Raw genomic sequence first — 21,090 nt, 5'->3', positions numbered from 1 at the left:
AAAAAATCTCACAAAGATCTTGCTTCTTTGTACCTGAATAAACCCTTGAATCAACAACAAGAGAAGCCCATTTTGCATGATAACACAGAACTTTGCTAACAGTAACAGTCTGAATCTTCCTAGACAATTTTTCAATTATTTTCTTTATTGATCTTTTATGCCTTCTTGTCCATTTTACCAATTCTATGTTTTTAATAAGTTTTTCTATTCAGCAAATTTTTGAACAACTTTTTTTTTTCTATTTTGCCATTTCTATTTTTAAAGACTCTTCCTTTCAGAGGATCTTTGTTCCTCTTTTTACTACTCAGCCTATTCTGTTTCTTAGGGTATTATTTCTTCAGTGTGTGTGTGTATCTGTGTGTGTGTGTGTGTCTACCTTCTTTACCAAACTATTGATTCCTTTTTTTCATAATTTTCTTGTACAATTCTCATTTCATTTTTCTAATTTTTCCTAAACCTCTCTTATTTGATTTTTAAAATTCCTTTTGAGCTCTTTCAGGAATTCTTTTTTTTTTTTTTAGCATGAAACCAATTCACATTTTTCTTCAAAGTTTTACAGATAGCCTTTTTGTTATTTTTTTTTAAGTTTTTGTTTTGATCTTTCCTTTCATCATAGCATCTTTCTAAAGTTCTTTTTTTGGTTCTTTGCTCATTTTCCAGCCTATTTCTTGACTGTATGTTAAAACTGGACTCTTCTGTTGAGGCTTATGGAATACTGCCCCAAGCATCAAGTTTTTTGAGCTGCTATTTTTGGAACTATTTCTTGGGGTCTTTAAGTTTTCAGTTATTCCAAGTTGGTGTTATCTAAAAAGAGGTATAGCCAATGCTCAACTTGTCTGTGTTCTCATCTATTACTCATCCCAAGCACAATTCTCCTCCCTGGAACTGTGACCAGGGTCACAGTTCTAATTCTTCTCCTTACCCTGTGACTGACACCCTGAATTGCTTATGGACAATGTAAAAGAATTCTATTTCAGGTATCCACAAATGCTCCTCTATAATCTCCTTCTGGTCAGTTTTCAGGCCCTCTTATATTCCATGGGCTTACAGTTCTGGAAATTGTCTCTGATTCTATCTCTCTCTCTCTCTCTCTCTCTCTCTCTCTCTCTCTCTCTCTCTCTCTCTCTCTCTCTCTCTCTCTCTCTCCCTCCCTTCCCCCCCCTTACACACACACACACACACACACACACACACACACACACACACACACACACACACACACACACACCCCAAGGCATGCCGCAGGTATGTTATGATGTGGCCTGAACTGGACTGCACTTCAATCTCACTCTACTGAGACAGACTTTTCATACCCAACTTCAAAGCTATTTTGGGCTACAAAAGTATTTATCACATTCTTTGATTGGTTCTGCTTCTCCAGAATTCATTTTGAAGCATTACTTTTAACACTGTTTGGAAAGGAATTTAGAAGGTTTAAGGAGAATCCTTGCCTTTATTCCGCCATCTTATCTTTGCCCACTCCCCTGTTGATTTTCAAAGCACAGTTAAGTCTGCTTTAATTTTCATTTTTTCAATTTTTAGAGATTTGGAGAATTTTTCCATGTGATTATCGATAGCATAGACTTTTTTCTTATAAAATCGCTCAAATGTCACTAACTCACTTCCTATTCATAGATTTGACAGGTAATATCTTCCATGATACTCTAATTCATTTGTGATGTCATCCTTTGCAGTTAAGACATGTATCCATTTATGTCTATGTCACGTACCCAGTTAGAGTTTCTTATAGTATATGGTTTAAGATACTGTTTTAGACCTGATTTCTGCCAGATTCCCATTCAATTTTGCCAGAATTGTTTTTGATAAATTGTGAGTTCTTCCCCCCAAAACAAACATCTTCAGTTTTATAAAACAGGAGCTCATTGTATTTATTTCCTTCTGTATGTTATCTACTTATTTTGTTCAAACTGATCGACCAATTTCTTAACCAATTACAAAATATTTTCATGGTTAGAACTTTGCAGTACATTTTGAGATCTGGTAATACTATATTCCTATTTTTCCAACTTTTTTTCATTATTTCTATTGAGATTCTTAGAATCTTGTTCTTCTAGGAGAATTTTGCTATTTCTTCTAAAACTATAGGTGTAATCCTTTGGTAATTTGGCTTGACACTGAATAAGTAAATTAACTGAAGCAATATTATCATTTCATTATATTGACTCAGTCTACCCCAGAGCAATTACTTTTTTCCATTAATATTTATGAGTCTTATTTTTAAAGGATTTTATAAAGATTTTTATGTTATATTTATGTAGGATGCATAGAGGATAGAGTGTCAGGCATGAAGTCAGGAACACTCACCTTCCTGAGTTCAAATCTGGCCTCAGACACTTATTAGCTGTGTGATCCTGGGCAAAACCATACCCTATTTGTCTCAGTTTCTCATTTGTAAAATAAATAGGAAGAGGAAATAGCAAACTTATTTCAGTTTCTCTGCCAAGAAAACCCCAAGAGAGGTCACAGAGAGTTAGACACAGCTGAAACGACTGAACAATAATAACAAAGTATGACTTGGTGGAGCAATTATTTTAAACATTCTGCAGTTATTTTAAAAAGAAATATCTTTTTTCTAGCTTTTCCTACTAGTGTTGGCACTATACAGAAATGTTGATGTATGTAGAACTATTTTATATCCTGCAACTTTGCTAATGTAAATAAGTGCTCAACTCCAGGGATCTCAAAGTAAATCATTGTAATCTGATAATTTAGTTCCCTCTATGTCTTTCTTAATCACTTGATTACTTTTTCTTGTCATCGTATAATTAGTATTTCTAGTATTGTATCAAATATTAGTGATGATAATGGGCATCGCTGTTTTACCCTATAACATACTGGATAATATATGATTCATCACCATCACATTTAATACATCTTCATTTTACAGACAAACTATCTGTTATAGAAAAAAATCTTTTTTTTATGTTTTCTAGTGTCTTAAAGATAAGAAGAGATATCCTTTCAAATGCTTTTTTCTGCATCAGTTGATATCATATTTTTTGTTGTTCTCATTATTAAGATGAAAAATTATGTTGGTAGCTTTCCTAATATTGAAATAATCTAGCATTACTGATTTAAATGCAACACCCTCATACTCTAGCAATATATATCATATCTTGTTATAATCTCATTGATAATATTTTAAAGGTTGTATGACAAAACCTTTTTAAATTTCCCCCCAAAAAAGAATAAATAGGAAAGATTATTTAGAAGACTCTAAGTCTTTTCCACTCTGTTTCATAATCATGAATTTTATAGAACACAACAATGGTGAGAGTGCAGAGCACTGGAGAAGAAAAGGGGAGGGAGAAAACATGCATTTATTAAATGTCTACTATATTCCAGGTACTGTGTATTTATACATTTGTGGGTATATATACACACAGAAATGTATATACACACACACACACACATTCATGTATATGTGTGTCTATATATGTATGTACACACATTTATATGTTTGAACATTTGTAATATACATTTGTAAATATCTCAATGAAAATTTTTACATTGAAAATTGCAATCTAAAATTTCATGATAGAGATGTTTTTGTTAGAGTTCATTTGAAGTATATACTCCATACTATTTCTTCTTTAAACGAATCCACATATTCTAATAAAGATAGTGTCAATCTAATGATCACCAGTCAAAATGAAATAATCTCTACTTTAAAAAAAAAATGAAAGATGATATTGGATTTTGGGCTAGGATTCTCACTGGATAGGATGAATCAAGAAGAATGTCTTGTGTCATAGGACCATTTCATTGTGTTCAGGCAATTCAGCTGAGGGAAGGGAGGAGAGTAGCAGGATACAGAATAAGTAGAATTTAGTAAGAGTGAATAGGACACAGAATAAGTAGAATTTAGTAAGAGTGAATAGGAAAGCAGCAGGGCCAAGTTTAAGACCACAGAAGACTATACAGAAAAATGCTTTAGAATAAAAGACCCATTACTCATACTTCTATAGTTTGTGCTAAATATTAAATGAACAGAATGATACTTTGCAGATTTTTTTTTCTCCAGTCAGGGAGCATCATATTCCTATGATACATCTGGAAGACAGAACATTTCTAATGAAGGAGATTTTCTTTTTATTGTAACTCAGAAGCTTGTGTATTGGCTTAGTGGTGTGGAGCAATCAGTTGAAAAGACATTAATTAAATGGGTGTGCTTTTCACATGCACCACTTAAAAATAGCTAGAGATTTCATGTTACTACAAGGAAATGACCAATGTTGGCATTGTGTACTAAAAATTACTGCTGTAAAAAAAAAAGGCATCAATAAAACTTTTTTAAGACCAGGACTATCTCAATGTAGGGACTGGTGGGAGAAAGTAGAGAGAGGAAGATGAAAATATAATGGTCATGTCATAATACTAGGACTGGCTTGACCTGCAGAAGAAATTGCAGCTCTGAAAGACCTAAGCATGCTGTGGCCTGCATCACCAAGAGTCCTGTGTATTCTGGACTGCAATTTGTGAGCCATGAAAAAACATCAGTAGACTGTTAAATGCTCTCTTGTCCTGTCAGGAAGTCAACATTCCCAAAAGTGCTTCTGAGAAGAAAAAAAATCATAGGATCTTTCTGTGAGTAAATGGATGGTGCCTTTCTCAGTTATGTTAAAGGCTCAGGGTTAATTAGGGAATGAGGCTCCATATCCTTGGGGATATTTTGAGGGTGATATTCATTTCGGTATTTTAATACCTGTTCATTCTTTTTTGTCTTGCTATGTGATTTCCTTCTATGTCTTTTGCTTTGTAAAAAGAAACGTGAAAATAATATTAAATGCTGTTCATTTTTTAAAGTACTGCAGTTTCTTCTTTAGTTGTAAAAATGAATGCAGTTGAGGAAAACCATTACCATGACTTACTGAGCATGATGAATTCTGTGCCAGAGAAAATATCAAAACTGTGACCTTGTTTCAGGGACTTACAATATGAATTGGATAATAAAAGTAAGGCAGCAAATAAATAGAAGTATCTAAAGTTCTTATGTTCTAGTTGGAAATTAATTGGAAATGTTACATACCCAAAATTTTTCTTTTCTTCCTTGTGCTCCTCTGAGTACCCCCCATCTAGACATAGAATTTTTCAAAATAAAAAAAGAAAGTGAATAATTGGTAGAGTTTGTAAAAATTGATGCATCCTAAAATATCAACAGCTTTTTCAATTCATTTTTTCTAAACCCTGCCTCACCATGTGACTCTCTCCATTCTCTTCCAAAGATCTTAGTACTGAATCTCAAAATACAATTATCTTCATTAGAATAAACTATATCCAAATTCAGATCAATTCACCAAGTATTCATTTATTATCTAGATGTCTCAGAGTATAGAGCACTGTGCCCAGAGTCAAGAGGATCTGAGTTCAAATCTGGCCTCAGACCTTCACTGGCTGTATAATTCTGTGTTATCACTTAACCACTGTTTGCCTAATCCAGAGAAGGAAAAAGCAAACCACTCTAGTGCCTTTGCCAAGAAGACCTCATTTGGGGTCAAAAAGAGTTAGATGCGATTGAACAACTCACTGACAAATTCATTTACTAAGCAGTTACCCTATGGTAGGCTTTGGGGACACGAGGACAAAAGTCATGGTTCTTCATGAAGGAACTTTTACCTTTCTTGAAGAATCTAGCTTAGATATAAGTTTGTCTTCTTAATTGAGAATTTGGTGATAACTGAGATAGACATATCTACTTTCTTTCTCTTTCTATTGCGTTGGACATAGACACAGAAATTATCCCCCACAGGAAATAGACATTCAGGAACTCTAGGAAAACTAGTTACATTCAGTGGATATAGATGACTTGCAGATCATTGCTACCAATTTAGTTAACTAAAAATGTAGATGACTATACAGTATGTAGATTGTATGCTGGGATTTCCCATAGTTTTCTTTTTTCCCATATTTAGGAATACATATGATCCCAAGATCATACATATAAAGCTTGAAAGAATTTGGAGTCTAACTGATCTGTTTCATTTTGCAGATGGGGAAACTAAGGTTCTGAGAGGTTGAGTGAATTTTTCATAGTCACAGGGAAAATAAGAGGCATAATCAATATTTGAATCTCAGTACTGTGACTTTAAGTTCAGAACTCCTCATTGTACCACATAAGACACATATACCGTTAAAAAGTGCTTGCATTTTTTTTTCTACATTAAGAGTGAAATGAAATGTAGTGGAAAAACAACTGAGATTAAAGTTAGCCTGAGTTTACATTATTTCTTTGCCACTTTGGTCATCTCTGTGTCCTTGGGTGAGTCAATAGCTTCACTAGGTTTGTTTCCTTATTTATGAAATGAGTGTGTTCAAATAGATAACCTCCAATAGCTTGTCTGTCTTTGAATCTGTGATCATAAGATGTCCTGTCTTCCCATGTATCAGCTGTTTGTCATTGGTGCTGCACAATTCTCTAATGGTAAACTTCATATTCATGATTGTCTTTACAAAATGGCAATGTGTATGTGTATGTGTATAAATACGCATATATGTGTATGTACATATGTATACAAACATTTATGCATGTGTATATATATGCATGCATGTACATGAACACATGTGTATGTGCGTATGTATATATTGTGTGCATGTGTGTGTATATACATATATGTATATATATGTGTGTGTGCATGTATTATTTGAGGGCCCACAACTCTCTTGCCAGTTTATTTCTAAGATCAAAAAATTTGCCTTTAGACATAATTATATTGGATTAAAGCATTGATCATACCCAGCAAAAATGAAAACGTTCCTAGAAATAATATATCGCTACCCTTTAATTCAGTATGAATTATTTTATTATATCCCTTTTTAATAAGACAACTAACTGAGAGCAGTATTTGATAAGTCTGTGCTATCAAATCAATGTTTTATAGGTCAAGGTAAAGTTGTTGCCTGGGAAGGACAGGCTTTCCAGGAGAGTATTGATAATCAAGGGGCCAATAAGTAAAAATTTTTGAAGTGCCTTTTATTTTTAAAGGAGTAATAGAGCAGATGCTTTAAAAGGAATGTAGAAGGTTACTGAGAGCTAAATTATATCTACACCACATAGAGCATGAACTCAGTTATGTGAACTGGCCTTGTCTTCCACTTTGTATTTATTTTTCTGAATAGATGAAAAAACATAAATCTTGAGTTAGATGTATCCGGTCTTGAAAGTAACCTCAGGAGTTTGCCAAGTATGGAGGTTTGGGATCATACTGAATCAGAACTGATCAGGAGCCTTGGGAAGAATCCCAGTCAAATATTCCAATGTGCTTGGAGAAGATGAGTACCAACAAGACACTAGACCAGACCTGGCCTAGTAGAAACATACACCAGGAATTATTTATCTAGAGCAGAATCAAGATGAAATGTAAAATAACTAACCAGCAATGCAACAAAATACTACATAGGCTTTTAAAAAGTATCAACCTCCTATTATAGTAGTAAATAATACTAGTATTTTTTAATTTGTCTTACTGTTAAAATTCACTTAAATATTAATATTTTAAGGATTTCTTTTGTATGAAAGAAATTCTTGTCCCAAATCTGATTTATATTAGACATTGTCTAATATAAACTTCAAGCTACTATTTCTTTTACTTCTCCTTTTGGGGACACCTTAAATGTGAGCCCAAGTCTCAAGTTTAAATAGTATGTTCCTGTAATTCCAGGGTCAGTAATCAAAGAATATGTGAGAATGAATATGTGAGAAAAAACCTAGCTTCCATAGCCTTAAAGAACAGGCTTACTCAGGTCTGATTAGAGTTTGGATAACCTGTGTGGATACAGAACAGATGACTGTCTTAGTGTAAATGAAGGGGGCACAGTACCTCAACCTCTATAGATTCAGAAGTTTTTTATGTATGTATATATCCATACACACAACACACACACACACATACACACACACATACACACACATATATATATTACACATACATGAATAATAAATAACTACATATCTGTGTGTATATGTGTGTATATATATATATACATACTATGTATGTACGTATTTTCATGCATATATATTCTAAAAATGGCAGTCACTTTTGATTAGAGAAATGAACATTAAAACAATGCTGAGGTATTACCTCATACCTATCAGATTGGCTAATAGGACAAAAAAAGGAAAATTATAGAGAGGATATGGGAAAATTGGAACATTCATGTACTGTTGGTGGAATTGGGAACTTATCCAACCATTCTGGAGAGCAATTTGGAACTACACACAATGGGCAACCAATCTGTGCATACCCTTTGACCCAGCAATACCACTCACTACTAGGTCTGTATCACAAAAAGATCATAAAAAGGGGGAGGAAAAAGACCTAAATGTACAAAATTATTTGTTGCAGCCCTATTCATGGTGGCAAGATATTGGAAATTGAAAGAATGCTTATCGTTTAGGAAATGACTGAACAAGATGTGGTATATGCATATAATGGAATACTTTTGTGCAATAAGAAATGATGGAGAGGTAGATTTCAGAAAAACCTGGAAAAATGTGAATGGACTGATGCAAAGTGAAGCTAGAGGAGCCAGGAAAACAGTGTGCACAGTATCAACAATATTGTGTGATGATCAACTAGGAATGAGTCAGTTCTTCTAAGCAACATGCTGATCTAAGATAAGTCCAAAGAACTTGCAAAGAAAAATGCTATGCATATCCAGATAAAGAACCGATGCCCTTTGAATGCAGATCAAAGCAAATTTTTTACCTTGCTTTTATTTTGCTTTTCATGTTTTTTTCCCTTTTGATCATTTTCTTCTTTCAAAACTATAATTAATATGGAAATATGTTTTGCATGACAACACATGTATTACCTATTTTAAATTGACTATTATTTTAAAAAGAGAGGAGAGGAGTGAGGGAGAAAGATTTGGAATTCAAAAGCTTGTAAAATTGAATGCTTAAACTCATCTTGAGATAGAATTGGGATAAACATAAAATGATATTTTAAAAACAAAAAATAAAATAAACCAGAAAAAAATAAAGATAAAGGAACTTGGATTATGATATTCAGGAAGGGAAACAAGATAGAATTACAAATAAAAATAATTTATTCAGCAAAGCAGTATAATCCTTCAGTAGTGAAAATAAATATTTAGGAAGGTGGAGCCAAGATGGCAGAGTAGAAAGACACGCATACTCTAGCTCTTCCCCCACAGCCCATAAAATGCCTGTAAAAAATGACTCTCAACAAATTCTAGAGCAGCAGAAACCACAGAAAGACAGAGTGGAAGAGATTTCCAGCCAAAAGTAAACTGGAAAGCTGACAGGAAAGATCTATCCCCCAGTATGCTGAGCAGAATGGAGCCCAGCCCTGGCCACATAGCACTGGGAGGAACTGGACCAGATCAGTCCTCTGGGGTAGAATCCCCAGCAGGGAGGGCCACAGATCTCTCAACTCATAAGCACCAAAGAAAGCTTCAAAGGTCAGCAAGAGGGCTTTCCCAACTGGGTGAGAGGGGAGCAGGACCCCCTTAGCACTGACCCTGCTCCTGCCTAAAACCCCTGGGGGAATTAAGCAGCAGATCTAAACCTCAGCCTTGAGTGCCAGCCTTGCCCCCACCTAAAGCCCCTGGAGGAATTGAGAAGCTGATCTGAATCTCAGCCCTGAGCATTGTCCTGGAGTGAGGAGGAACACTAGCACCCTCTTCTTGACAAAGGATTCAGAAATCAAGTAACTGCCTGGGAAAATGCCCAAGAAAGGGGAAAAAAATAAGACCATAGAAGGTTACTTTCTTGGTGAACAAGTATTTCCTTCCATCCTTTCTGATGAGGAAGAACAATGCATACTGTCAGAGGAAGTCAAGGCTTTTGCATCCAGTACCTTCAAGATAAATATGCAATGGACTTAGGCCATGGAAGAGCTTGCAAAGCAAGTCAACAGCTTGCTAAAGGAGGCCGGAAAAAATGCTGAAAAAAATAATGCCATTGAAAATAGGCTAACTCAATTGGAAAAAGAGATCCAAAAAGCCAATGAGGAGAAAGCTTTAAGCAGCTGAATTAGTCAAATGGAAAAGGAGGTTCAAAAACTCACTGAAGAAAATAGTTCTTTAAAAATGAGAGTGGACAGGGCAGAGTCAAGATGGAAGAGTAGAAAGATGCATATACTCTAGGGCTTCCTCCACAGCCCACAAAATACTTGTAAAAATGACTCATCAAATTCTAGAACAGCAGAAGCCACAGAACAACAGAGTGAAAGAGGTTTCCAGCGAAAGGCAATGTAGAAGGCTGGCAAGAAATGTCTGTCTCATGGGACTCTGAGCACAGCAGAGCCCAGCCCTGGCCATGTGGCACTGAGAGGAACAGGACCTGAACAGATTTCTGAGGCAGAATTCCCAGCAGGGAGGGTCCCAGATCCCTCAACCCACAAGGGACAAAGAAAGCTCCAAAGATCAGTGTGGTAGGACTTTCCCAGCAGGGAGAGAGGGGAACAGGGTTCCCCCACACTGACCCCAGGCAGTGGCAGCAGTGGGTGGCAGTCAGCAACACAGAAGTAGTTTGAGAACATTGTCCAGGCAGCTCAGCTTAAAGTCTCTAAGAGAACTGAGTAGCTGTTCTGAATCTCAGCCCTCAGCATGGTACTGGGGAGACGAGGAGCACTAGGACCCTCCTCTTGACAAAGGATTCAAAAGTCAAGTAACTGGCTGGGAAAATGCTCAAAAAAGGGAAAAAAAATAAGACCATAGAAGGTTACTTTCTTGGTGAACAGGTGACTCCTTCCATCCTTTTTGGATGAGGAAGAACAAGGAAGAACTGTCAGAGGAAGTCAAGCCCTCAGCCTTCAGTACCTGCAAAATGAATATGAAATGGGCTCAGACCATAGAAGAGCTTGAAAAGCGTGTCAGCAGTCTGCTAAAGGAGAACCAAAAAAAATGTTGAGGGAAATAACATCTTTAAAAAGAGGCTAACTCAATTGGAAAAAGAGGCCCAAAAAGCCAATGAGGAGAAGGAGGCTTTAAAAACCAGAATTAGTCAAATGGAAAACAAGTTTCAAAAGCTCACTGAACAAAAGAGTTCTTTAAAATAGAGAATCGAGTTCAGGGAAGCTAATGACTATGAGATAAACCAAACAGTTAGAAAAAAAAATCAAAAGTTTGAAAACATAAAAGATAATGTGAAATATCTCATTGGAAAAACAACTGACCTGGAAAATAGATCCAGGAGAGACAATTTTAAAATTATGGGACTACCTGAAAGCCATGATAAAAAAAAAGAACCTGGACACTATCTTCCATGAAATTATCAAGGAAAACTGCCCTGATCTTCTAGAACCAGAGGGCAAAATAAATATTGAAAAAATTCACCAATCACCTCCTGAAAGAGACCCAAAAAGAGAAACTCCTAGGAATATTGTGGCCAAATTTCAGAGTTCCCAGGTTGGGGAAAATAGTGCAAGCAGCTAGAAAGAAACAATTTGAGTATTGTGGAAATACAATCAGGATAACACAGGATCTGGGAGCTTCAACATTAAGGGATCAAAGGACTTGGAATAGGATATTCCAGAAGTCAAAGGAACTGGGATTAAAACCAAGAATCACCTACCCAGCAATTAGTGTAATACTTCAAGGGACAAAAATGGTCATTCAGTGATATAGAGGACTTTCAAGCATTCTTGATGAAAAGACCAGAACTGAAGAGAAAATTTGACTTTCAAAGAAAAGAATCAAGAAAAGCATGAACAGGTAAACAGGAAAGAAAAATCATAAAGGACCTTCTAAAGCTGAGCTGTTTACATTCCTACATGGAAAGTAATATTGGTAACTCTTGAGACTATTCTCAGTATTTGGGTAGATGGAGGGAATTACACACACACACACACAGAGCACAGGTTGAGTTGAATCAGAAGAGAGGATATTTGTAAAAAAAATAAAATTAAGGGATGAGAGAGGAATATATTGGGAGGAGAAAGGGAAAAATGGAATGGGGTAAATTATCACTCATAAAAGAGATAAGAAAAGTCTTTTTCAATGGAGGAGAAAAGGGAGGAGGTGAGAAGGGAAATGTGAAGCTTACCCTCTTCACATATGGCTTGTGGAGGGAATAACATGCTAACTAAATTTGGTATGAAAATCTATCTTACACCACAGGAAAGAAGGGGACAAGTGGGGTGAGGGGCATAATAGAAGGGACAGCAAATAGGATAAGGGAGTAACTAGATGTAAACACTTTTGGGAAGGGACAGGGTCAAATGAGAGAATATAATAAAGGGGGGACAGGGTAGGATGGAGGGAAATATGGTTAGTCTTACACAACATGATTATTATGGAAGTCTTTTGCAAAATGACATATATAGCCTCTATTGAATTGCTTGCTTTCTCAGTGGGGATGAGTGGGGAGGGAGAAAGGGAAAGAAGTTGGAATTCAAACTATTAGAAATGAATATTGAGAATTGTTATTACATGTAACTGGGAAATAAGAAATACAGGTATTGGGGTATAGAAATTTATCTTGTCCTGCAAGAAAAGAGAGAAGATGGGGATAAGGGAAGGGTGGGGTGTGACAGAAGGGAGGACACATTGACCATTGAAGGAAGGAGTAATCAGAATGTAAAGTGTCATGAAGTGAGATGAAGGAAGAGATGGGGAGAAAAATTGGAACTCAAAATTTTGTGAAAATGAATGTTGTAATCTAAAAATAAACTAAAGAAATAAAAATAAAAAGTAAAAGAAAAAAATAAATATTTAATGAAATAGAGGACTTTTAAGCAATCCTGATGAAATTATCAGAGGTAAAAAGAAAATTTAACTTTGACGGAAGATACTTAAGGGAATCATGAAAAGATAAACAGAATAAAGAAATCATAAGGGATTCAGTAAGGTTAAGTTATTTACATTCCCATGTGGGAAGATGATACATGTGACTCCTAAGAATTATATCACTAATAGGTCATTTAGAAGGAGTGTACATAAAGTACATAGGTGTGAATTAACAACAATTGGATGATATCCGGAAAAAAAAAATAAGTGGTGAAGAAGAGGAACACTGGGGGAAGGAAAGGGAGAGGCAGAATGGAAAACAAAAATAACTCACGTAGCATACGTGTTAAAGGAAGCACCTTTACAGTGAAGGGGAATATGGGGTTGGTAGGCAAAGCTTGAACTTGACTCTCATTGGAATTGGATGAAAGAGAGAATGGCATACACATTCAGTTGGCTATATAAATATATGCTATTCTATAGGGAAGCATGAGGGGAAAGGGAAAAAGAATTACGGTGGTTTATAAATTGGAAGGCTGACTAATGGAAGCACTGCTACTGTTATTCAGTCATTTTTCACTTGTCCTTGACTCTTTGTGACACTATCTGGGCGTTTTGGTTGTTTTTTGTGTGTGTGTGGTGGGGGGGGGGGGGGTGTGTGTTGTAAAGATACTAGAGTAGAATGCCATATTCTTCTCCAACTCATTTATGGTTGCAAAAACTTGGGCAAATAGTGTTAAGTGACTTGCTCAGGATTACTCAGCTAGTAAAATTTCTGAGACTAGATTTGAACTCACAAAAAGAATTCTTCCTGACTCCATGCTCAGGACTCTATCCACTGTACCTCCTAGATACCTTAACAGAGATAGTGGCCAGAAATAAAATAGACTTTTGAGGATGAAATGGGTAAAGAGAAAGAGAGAAAGAAAGAGGGAAAAGAGACACAGAGGGAGAGAGAAAGAGAGAGAAGAAAAGAGAGAAGGAGAGAGGGAGAGAGAGAGAGAGAGAGAGAGTAGCAACTGGAAATGGGGGGAAATACAAAGTTAGTCATCATAACTGTGAATGTGAATAGGATGAACTCACCTATAAAACAGAAGCAGAGAGCAAAATGGATGTAAAAAAACAGAATTGAAGAATTTGTTGCTAACAAGGAACACACTTGCAACAGAAGTACAAAATGTAAAATTAAGGGGATAGATAAGAATCTATTAAGTTTCAGTTAAAATTTAAAAAAAAAAACAGTGGTAGCAATCATGATCTCAAATGTATCAAAAGTAGACATAATTAAATGAGATAACCAAGGAAACTTTATTATAATAAAAGCTAACATATACAATTAAGAAATATCAATGCTAATGGTAAGCATTTAAATTCTTGAAGAAAAAACTAAATGTGTGGCAAGAGGAAATATAGAGTAAAACAATACTATACTTCTACTTTCCCCCATCAGAACTAGATAAATCTAACAAAAAAAGTAGGAAGGAAGTTAGTGAGATCAATAGAATTTTAGAAAACTTAGATATGCTAGACCACTGAAGAAAATTGAATGAGAATAAAAAAGAGTGTTTCTTTTTCTCAACTATACATGATACGTTAACAAAAATTTACAATGTAGGCCATAAAAATGTCATAACTAAATTCAGAAAAACAAATATTAAAAGTATTATTTTGAGATAAAAATGCAATAAAATTACTTTCAATAACAGGCCATAGAAACTGTAATGGTTGGGGAATTTGAAAATCTCCTCTGTCCCTTAATACAATCATCCAAGAAAAGTCTGAAGGACTTTTGGTGAAAAATGCTCTCCATTTCCAGAGAAAGAACTGATGGTATTTGAATACAGATTGAAGCATATTTTTACTTTATTTTTCTTGAGTGCTTTTGTCTATGTCTTCTTTCACAACATGACTAATATGAAACTATGCTTCACATGCTTATGCTTGTATAGCCTCTATCAAATTGCTTGCCTTCTCAATGAGTGAGATAAGCAGAGAGCAATGGAAATAATTTGGAGCTCAAAGTTTTAAAAGCAAGTATTAAAAATTCTTTTTACATGTAATTGAGAAAAAATAAAATGCTAAACAAAAAAATAGAATTGGTCAAATGGAAAAAGAAATACAAAAGCTCACTGAAGAAAATAATTTCTTAAAAATTAGAATTAAACAAGTGGGATCTAATGACTCCATGAGATATCAAGATACAATAAAACAAAATTTATAAATGGAAGAAAATGTGAAATTTCTCATTGAAAAAAAACCTGCCCCAGAAAATATATCTAGGAGAGAGAATTTAAGACTTATTAAATGACTTCAAAGCCATAATCATAAAGAAAAAAATATCCTGGATAACATGTTTCAAGAAATTATCATGGAAAACTGCTCTGATATCCTAGAAGAAGAGAGAATAATAGAAATTGAAATAATTCATTAATCACCACCTGAAAGAGATCTCAAAATGAAACTCCCAACAATATCATAGTCAAATTCCAGAGCTTGTAAGTCAAGGAGAAAAAAAAACTGCAAGCATCCAAAAAGAAACAATTGATATATCACTGAGCTACAGTCAGGATTACATAGAATTTGGCAGTTTCCCCATTAAAGAACTGGAGGGTTGGAAATATGATATTCTGCAAGACAAAGAAGTTAGGATTACAATGAAGAATCACTTGCTCAGCAAAACAGAGCATAATCCTTCAGGTGAGAAAATGGACATTCAAGGAAATATAGGACTTTCAAGTATTCCTGATGAAAAGATTTGAATTGAAGTGAAAATTTGACTTTCAAATACAAGACTCAAGAAAAGCATAAAAATGCAAACTATTTATTTTCCTACATGGAAAAATTATTTTCAAGGTACCACTACAGACGTGTGGAATACGACAAGAGGGAAATTGATTTTATAATTATTAACCTATCCAGGATCAGAAATTATCAATACTGAGCCCTAGGAATTTAAAGGCACTAAGTCAGGTGATAGAAAAACAAATAGATGTCTGTATGCATATTTATACATACATGCGTATTTATTAATGTATGTGAATATATGTATGTGTGTATAGGAATTCATCAGAAAAATGCAAAACAACATACTATGGGAAGTCCACAGGTCATACTTAACTCCTCTCATAGAATAACCTTTCTTTTGTTCTTAATATAGAGAACTTTAAGTACTTTTCTCATAATAACCGCATGAGGAAAGCTGTATATGTATTATTAGCCCTCTTTTATGGATGTGGAAATTGACGCCCAGAAGTGTAGAAGAACTTGCCAAGAACTTACCTCTATGGATTCCTACTGCTTCACTATTGAGAAACTAATTTCTTTAGATATTTAGAAGGTTGTGATATCTCTTTGCAAAGGAGGTAGCAGAAAGTTCAAGCAGGCACATCTTCTTCTGCTATGAGGCTATATGTAGAGGTAATTTGTGTGCATCTTTGGAAAATAAGAAATTTAAATCATCATCTTCCAATCTTCTGCTTTTATAGAGCTGAAGATGTTTATGAGCATATCCCTGGGTGTTCCTTTATGATCACCCAAGTTAATATTTTTAGTGATGTGTAAGAAGAATCATAATTTTTACTTTGTAAATCTGTCAACTACTTAGGGATGGTTGTTGATGATCTTTTCTTTACTAAAAAAATGTTCTCTTTAGAGCCATTTTAAGCACCATTTTTATGAAGACTTACTATTTAATAGACACTGTGGGATATTAGCATTCAAATGATTACAAAATTCCATTAAATGACACCAAAGCAAATTAATCGAGACAGTTTTCCGGTTGTGGGAGAGGGAGATAGAACAGTAGTAATCTAATTCAGGTTCAGATCATCTCTTGTCTGAACACTTATAACAGTCTCCCAGCTGGTCTCCCTGTCTTCATTTCTCCTTCTCTAATCTATCCCTCACAATTTGACAGAACAACCTTTATAATCATATTATTTCCTTACTCAGACACCATCATTGGCACTTTATTGTCCCTTAGCTAGTGAAGGCCATCGTTTGGAAATGAATCCAACTGTCCTGACTCCAAGTTCATCACTCTATATAAATTCCTTAGTCTAAGTTTCCACAATCTGGCTCCCACCTACCTTTCAAGTTTTATTTCATATTATTCATCTTCATGCACTCAGTGTTCTTGGTATGCTCCAGAATTTAGTCATTCTCTATTCTCATTATGAACTCTCCCTCATTTGTGCATACTTGCATGAAGAGATAAGCTAGAATCAGTTCAAACTACAACTGTTCAATGTGTGAGCACTTACCCCTTAGAAATTGTCAAATACTATAAATAAAGGCTTAATTAATTAGTTAACTAAATAATTAATTTGCTGATTGTCTAGACATAATAAAATATTGTAGAAAATGAGAATAATGTGGAATCAACTTAAAAGTGCCCTGATTTTTTGAGAGTCAGTTGTTAGACATTTATTACCATATCCCTGAATGTATCCATGCATACCCTTCAGTCCACTATACTAGAAGCATGTTCCCTTTTCATACCTATCTGTTAATAGACTTCTCTTCCTTTAAGACACAACTCCATGAAACTCAAACACCTAGGCAACTATCTACATGCCTCCCTTGTCTTGTATAGGTACTTATTAAAAGTTTCAGCATATTTGAAAGACAGAGATGCCTCTCATAAAGAATTGGAGAAATAAGTTATGACTTTACACAAAACCCAAATGGGGAAGAAATGTCATTTCACTATAGATGCATTTGTATAATTCTGATGTTATGAATATCTCTGTGAAATGGCAAACAATTCCCATCTATCCACAGAATCTATATGTTGCCCTACATCTCTCAGGCATTTCCCCTGTCCTTCATTTTTCTCTTTCTTGATCCTGACCTAGCAATCAAACATAATAAAGGGCAGCTCTTGGGGCTCATAGATATCAGACTAATTTCTTATTCTCTAAATTGGATGCCCTGAGACATAGAAGAAATTATTTGGTCTCATGGAGCTGCTATTTTCCCTTTTAGGAATATGTAGAATTCATGAGGTCATTTTGCTGGGAGTGTACTTGAAAGAAATAAAAATGTCAAGATTTAAAGGGATGCAATAAGAAGAATCTTACAGGGGGCAGAGCCAAGATGGCGGAGTAGAAAGACGCACATACACATAGCTCCGAACCCACAATCCATAGAACGGCTACAGGGAAGTAACTCACAGCAAATTCTGCACCCAGAGGCCACAGAATATTGGAGCGAGGAAGATTTCTGCTCCTGAGAGACCTGCAAACCTCTCGCGAGGGGTCCTTTGCGCTGCGGACTGGGAGCCGGGACTGGGAGCTGAGTGCAGCCCTGCCGCGGCCGTGGCACCGAGAGTAAAAGATCCGAGGGGGCTTCAGGGACGGGATCTCCAGTGGCTGCACAAGTCCCTCCGCCCACAGGTTATGGGGGTTGGTGAGAGAGTCTCTTTGGTGGGTTGAGAGGGGAGTGGGGTGCCCCCATAATTCAGGTCCCCCCGGGAGGTAGAAGCTGAGAGGCGGCTGCAGACCGGGGCTCCCCAAGGTGGCAGGAGCCTGGATCCATTGTGGAAGGTCTGTGCATAAACTCCCTGAGGGAACTGAGCCTGAGAGGTGGCCCTGCCCCAACCTCAGCACCTGAACTTAATCTCACACTGAATAGCAGCCCTGACCCCGCCAAAAGCCCTAAGGCTGGAAGCAGCATTTGAATCTCAGAACCCAAACGCTGGCTGGGAGGATCAGGAGGCGAGGTGGGTGTGAGGAGAATATTCAGAGGTCAAGTCACTGGCTGGGAAAATGCCCAGAAAAGGGAAAAGAAATAATACTATAGAAGGCTACTTTCTTGGTGAACAGGCATTTCCTCCCTTCCTTTCTGATGAGGAAGAACAATGCTTACCATCAGGCAAAGACACAGAAATCAAGGCTTCTGTGTCCCAGCCCACCCAATGGGCTCAGCCCGTGGAAGAGCTCAAAAAGAATTTTGAAAATCAAGTTAGAGAGGTAGAGGAAAAGCTGGGAAGAGAAATGAGAGACATAAAGTCAAAGTATGAACAACAAATCAGCACCCTGCTAAAGGAGACCCAAAAAAATGTGGAAGAAATTAACACCTTGAAAACTAGCCTAACTCAATTGGCAAAAGAGGTTCAAAAAGCCAATGAGGAGAAGAATGCATTCAAAAGCAGAATTAGCCGGATGGAAAAGGAGATTCAAAAGTTCACTGAAGAAAATAGTTCTTTCAAAATTAGAATGGCACAGATGGAGGCTAATGACTTTATGCAAAACCAAGAAATCACAGAACAAAGAGAGAAGAATGGAAAAATGGAAGATAATGTGAAATATCTCATTGGAAAAACAACTGACCTGGAAAATAGATCCAGGAGAGACACTTTAAAACTTATGGGACTACCTGAAAGCCATGATCAAAAAAAGAGCCTAGACATCATCTTTCATGAAATTATCAAGGAAAACTGCCCTGAGATTCTAGAACCAGAGGGCAAAATAAATATTCAAGGAATCCACAGAACACCGCCGGAAAGAGATCCAAAAAGAGAAACTCCTAGGAATATTGTGGCCAAATTCCAGAGTTCCCTGGTCAAGGAGAAAATATTGCAAGCAGCTAGAAAGAAACAATTCAAGTATTGTGGAAATACAATCAGGATAACACAAGATCTAGCAGCCTCTACATTAAGGGATCGAAGGGCATGGAATAGGATATTCCAGAAGTCAAAGGAACTAGGACTAAAACCAAGAATCACCTACCCAGCAAAACTGAGTATAATACTTCAGGGGAAAAATTGGTCTTTCAATGAAATAGAAGATTTTCAAGTATTCTTGATGAAAAGACCAGAGCTGAAAAGAAAATTTGACTTTCAAACACAAGAATGAAGAGAACCATGAAAAGGTGAACAGCAAAGAGAAGTCATAAGGGACTTACTAAAGCTGAACTGTTTACATTCCTACATGGAAAGACAATATTTGTAACTCTTGAAACATTTCAGTATCTGGGTACTGGGTGGGAGTACACACACACACACATGCACACACGCACACATACATAGAGAGAGAGTGCACAGAGTGAATTGAAGAGGATGGGATCATATCTTAAAAAAAATGAAATTAAGTAGTGAAAGAGAAATATATTGGGAGGAGAAAGGGAGAAATTGAATGGGGCAAATTATCTCTCATAAAAGAGGCAAGCAAAAGACTCATTAGTGGAGGGATAAAGAGGGGAGGTGAGAGAAAAACATGAGGTCTACTCTCATCACATTCCACTAAAGGAAAGAATAAAATGCACACTCATTTTGGTAGGAAAACCTATCTCACAATACAGGAAATTGGGGGATAAGGGGACAAGCAGGGTGGGGGGGATGATAGAAGGGAGGGCATGGGGAGGAGAGTGCAATTCGAGGTCGACACTCATGGGGAGGGATAGGATCAAAAGAGAATAGAAGTAATGGGGGACAGGACAGGATGGAGGGAAATATAGTTAGTCCTATACAACACAACTATTATGGAAATCATTTGCAAAACTACACAGATTTGGCCTATATCAAATTGCTTGCCTTCCAAAGGGAAGGGGTGGAGAGGGAGGGAGGTAAAGAAGTTTGAACTCAAAGTGTTAGGATCAACTGTCGAGTAATGTTCTTGCCACTAGGAAATAAGAAATACAGGTAAAGGGGTATAGAAAGCTATCTGGCCCTACAGGACAAAAGAGAAGACGGAGACAAGGGCAGAGAGGGATGATAGAAGAAAGAGCAGATTGGTCATAGGGGCAATTAGAATGCTTGGTGTTTGGGGGGGGGGGATAAAAAGGGAGAAAATTTTTAACCCAAAATTTTGTGAAAATGAATGTTAAAAGTTAAATAAAAAAATTTAATTAAAAAATAAAAATAAATACATCATTTTGAGAAGAGGAAAAAAAAGAAGAATCTTACAATTATTCATAAAATGGAGAGACTCTGTGTCTTGCTTATTTGGAGATGACATTTTTCTTAATTTATTTCATTCTTGAATTTTTCTGCTATTAGGTATCATGATATCCAGGTGTCTAAACTATTGGAGAGGAAGAGAGAGAGAGAGAGAAAAAGAGAGAGAGAGAGAGCTAACAGTATATATACATGCATGTTAAACACACACATACACACTGTATGTATTTTGTTTTCTATTTCATTATTTTAAATGATCAATATTTTCTGTTTTGCATATGTTAAGAACCAAAAAGTTATAGATGTTATTATTTACCTTCAAAGTTTGGTGATAACTCTAGAAAAGATGAATGTGATGAAAACTGTACAAACATTTTACTAGAAATTAAACAAAAAATAATATTGTAGAAACTACATTCTCTTAGGACTAGAGCCATACAAGAAAGAGGTAGTGACTGATGGTCTGCATTTCTGTTTGA

The 21,090-nt window shown here is 36.1% G+C and overlaps 1 protein-coding gene across 5 annotated transcripts in view; it reads right to left on the bottom strand.

Annotated features, from left to right (window-relative positions):
• TINAG (tubulointerstitial nephritis antigen) overlaps window positions 1–21,090 on the bottom strand; it is a 200,182-nt gene that overhangs the window by 9,830 nt on the left and 169,262 nt on the right. For 4 of the 5 annotated variants that reach the window (XM_072642497.1, XM_072642495.1, XM_072642498.1 and 1 more), the window contains one exon: window positions 5,051–5,096. The exons of the other annotated variant lie outside the window; for it this stretch is intronic. In XM_072642497.1, the coding sequence (XP_072498598.1) occupies window positions 5,051–5,096 (46 nt within the window). Of the gene's footprint in view, window positions 1–5,050; window positions 5,097–21,090 lie in introns of those variants that run through there. 5 annotated transcript variants of the gene reach the window in all.

This window comes from Notamacropus eugenii, chromosome 2 (genome assembly GCF_028372415.1).
Source record: "Notamacropus eugenii isolate mMacEug1 chromosome 2, mMacEug1.pri_v2, whole genome shotgun sequence".
In the NCBI taxonomy this organism is placed as follows: Eukaryota; Metazoa; Chordata; class Mammalia; order Diprotodontia; family Macropodidae; genus Notamacropus; species Notamacropus eugenii.
Note: the sequence above shows the minus strand (reverse complement) of the source record. Positions and strands in the feature narration are given on the sequence as shown.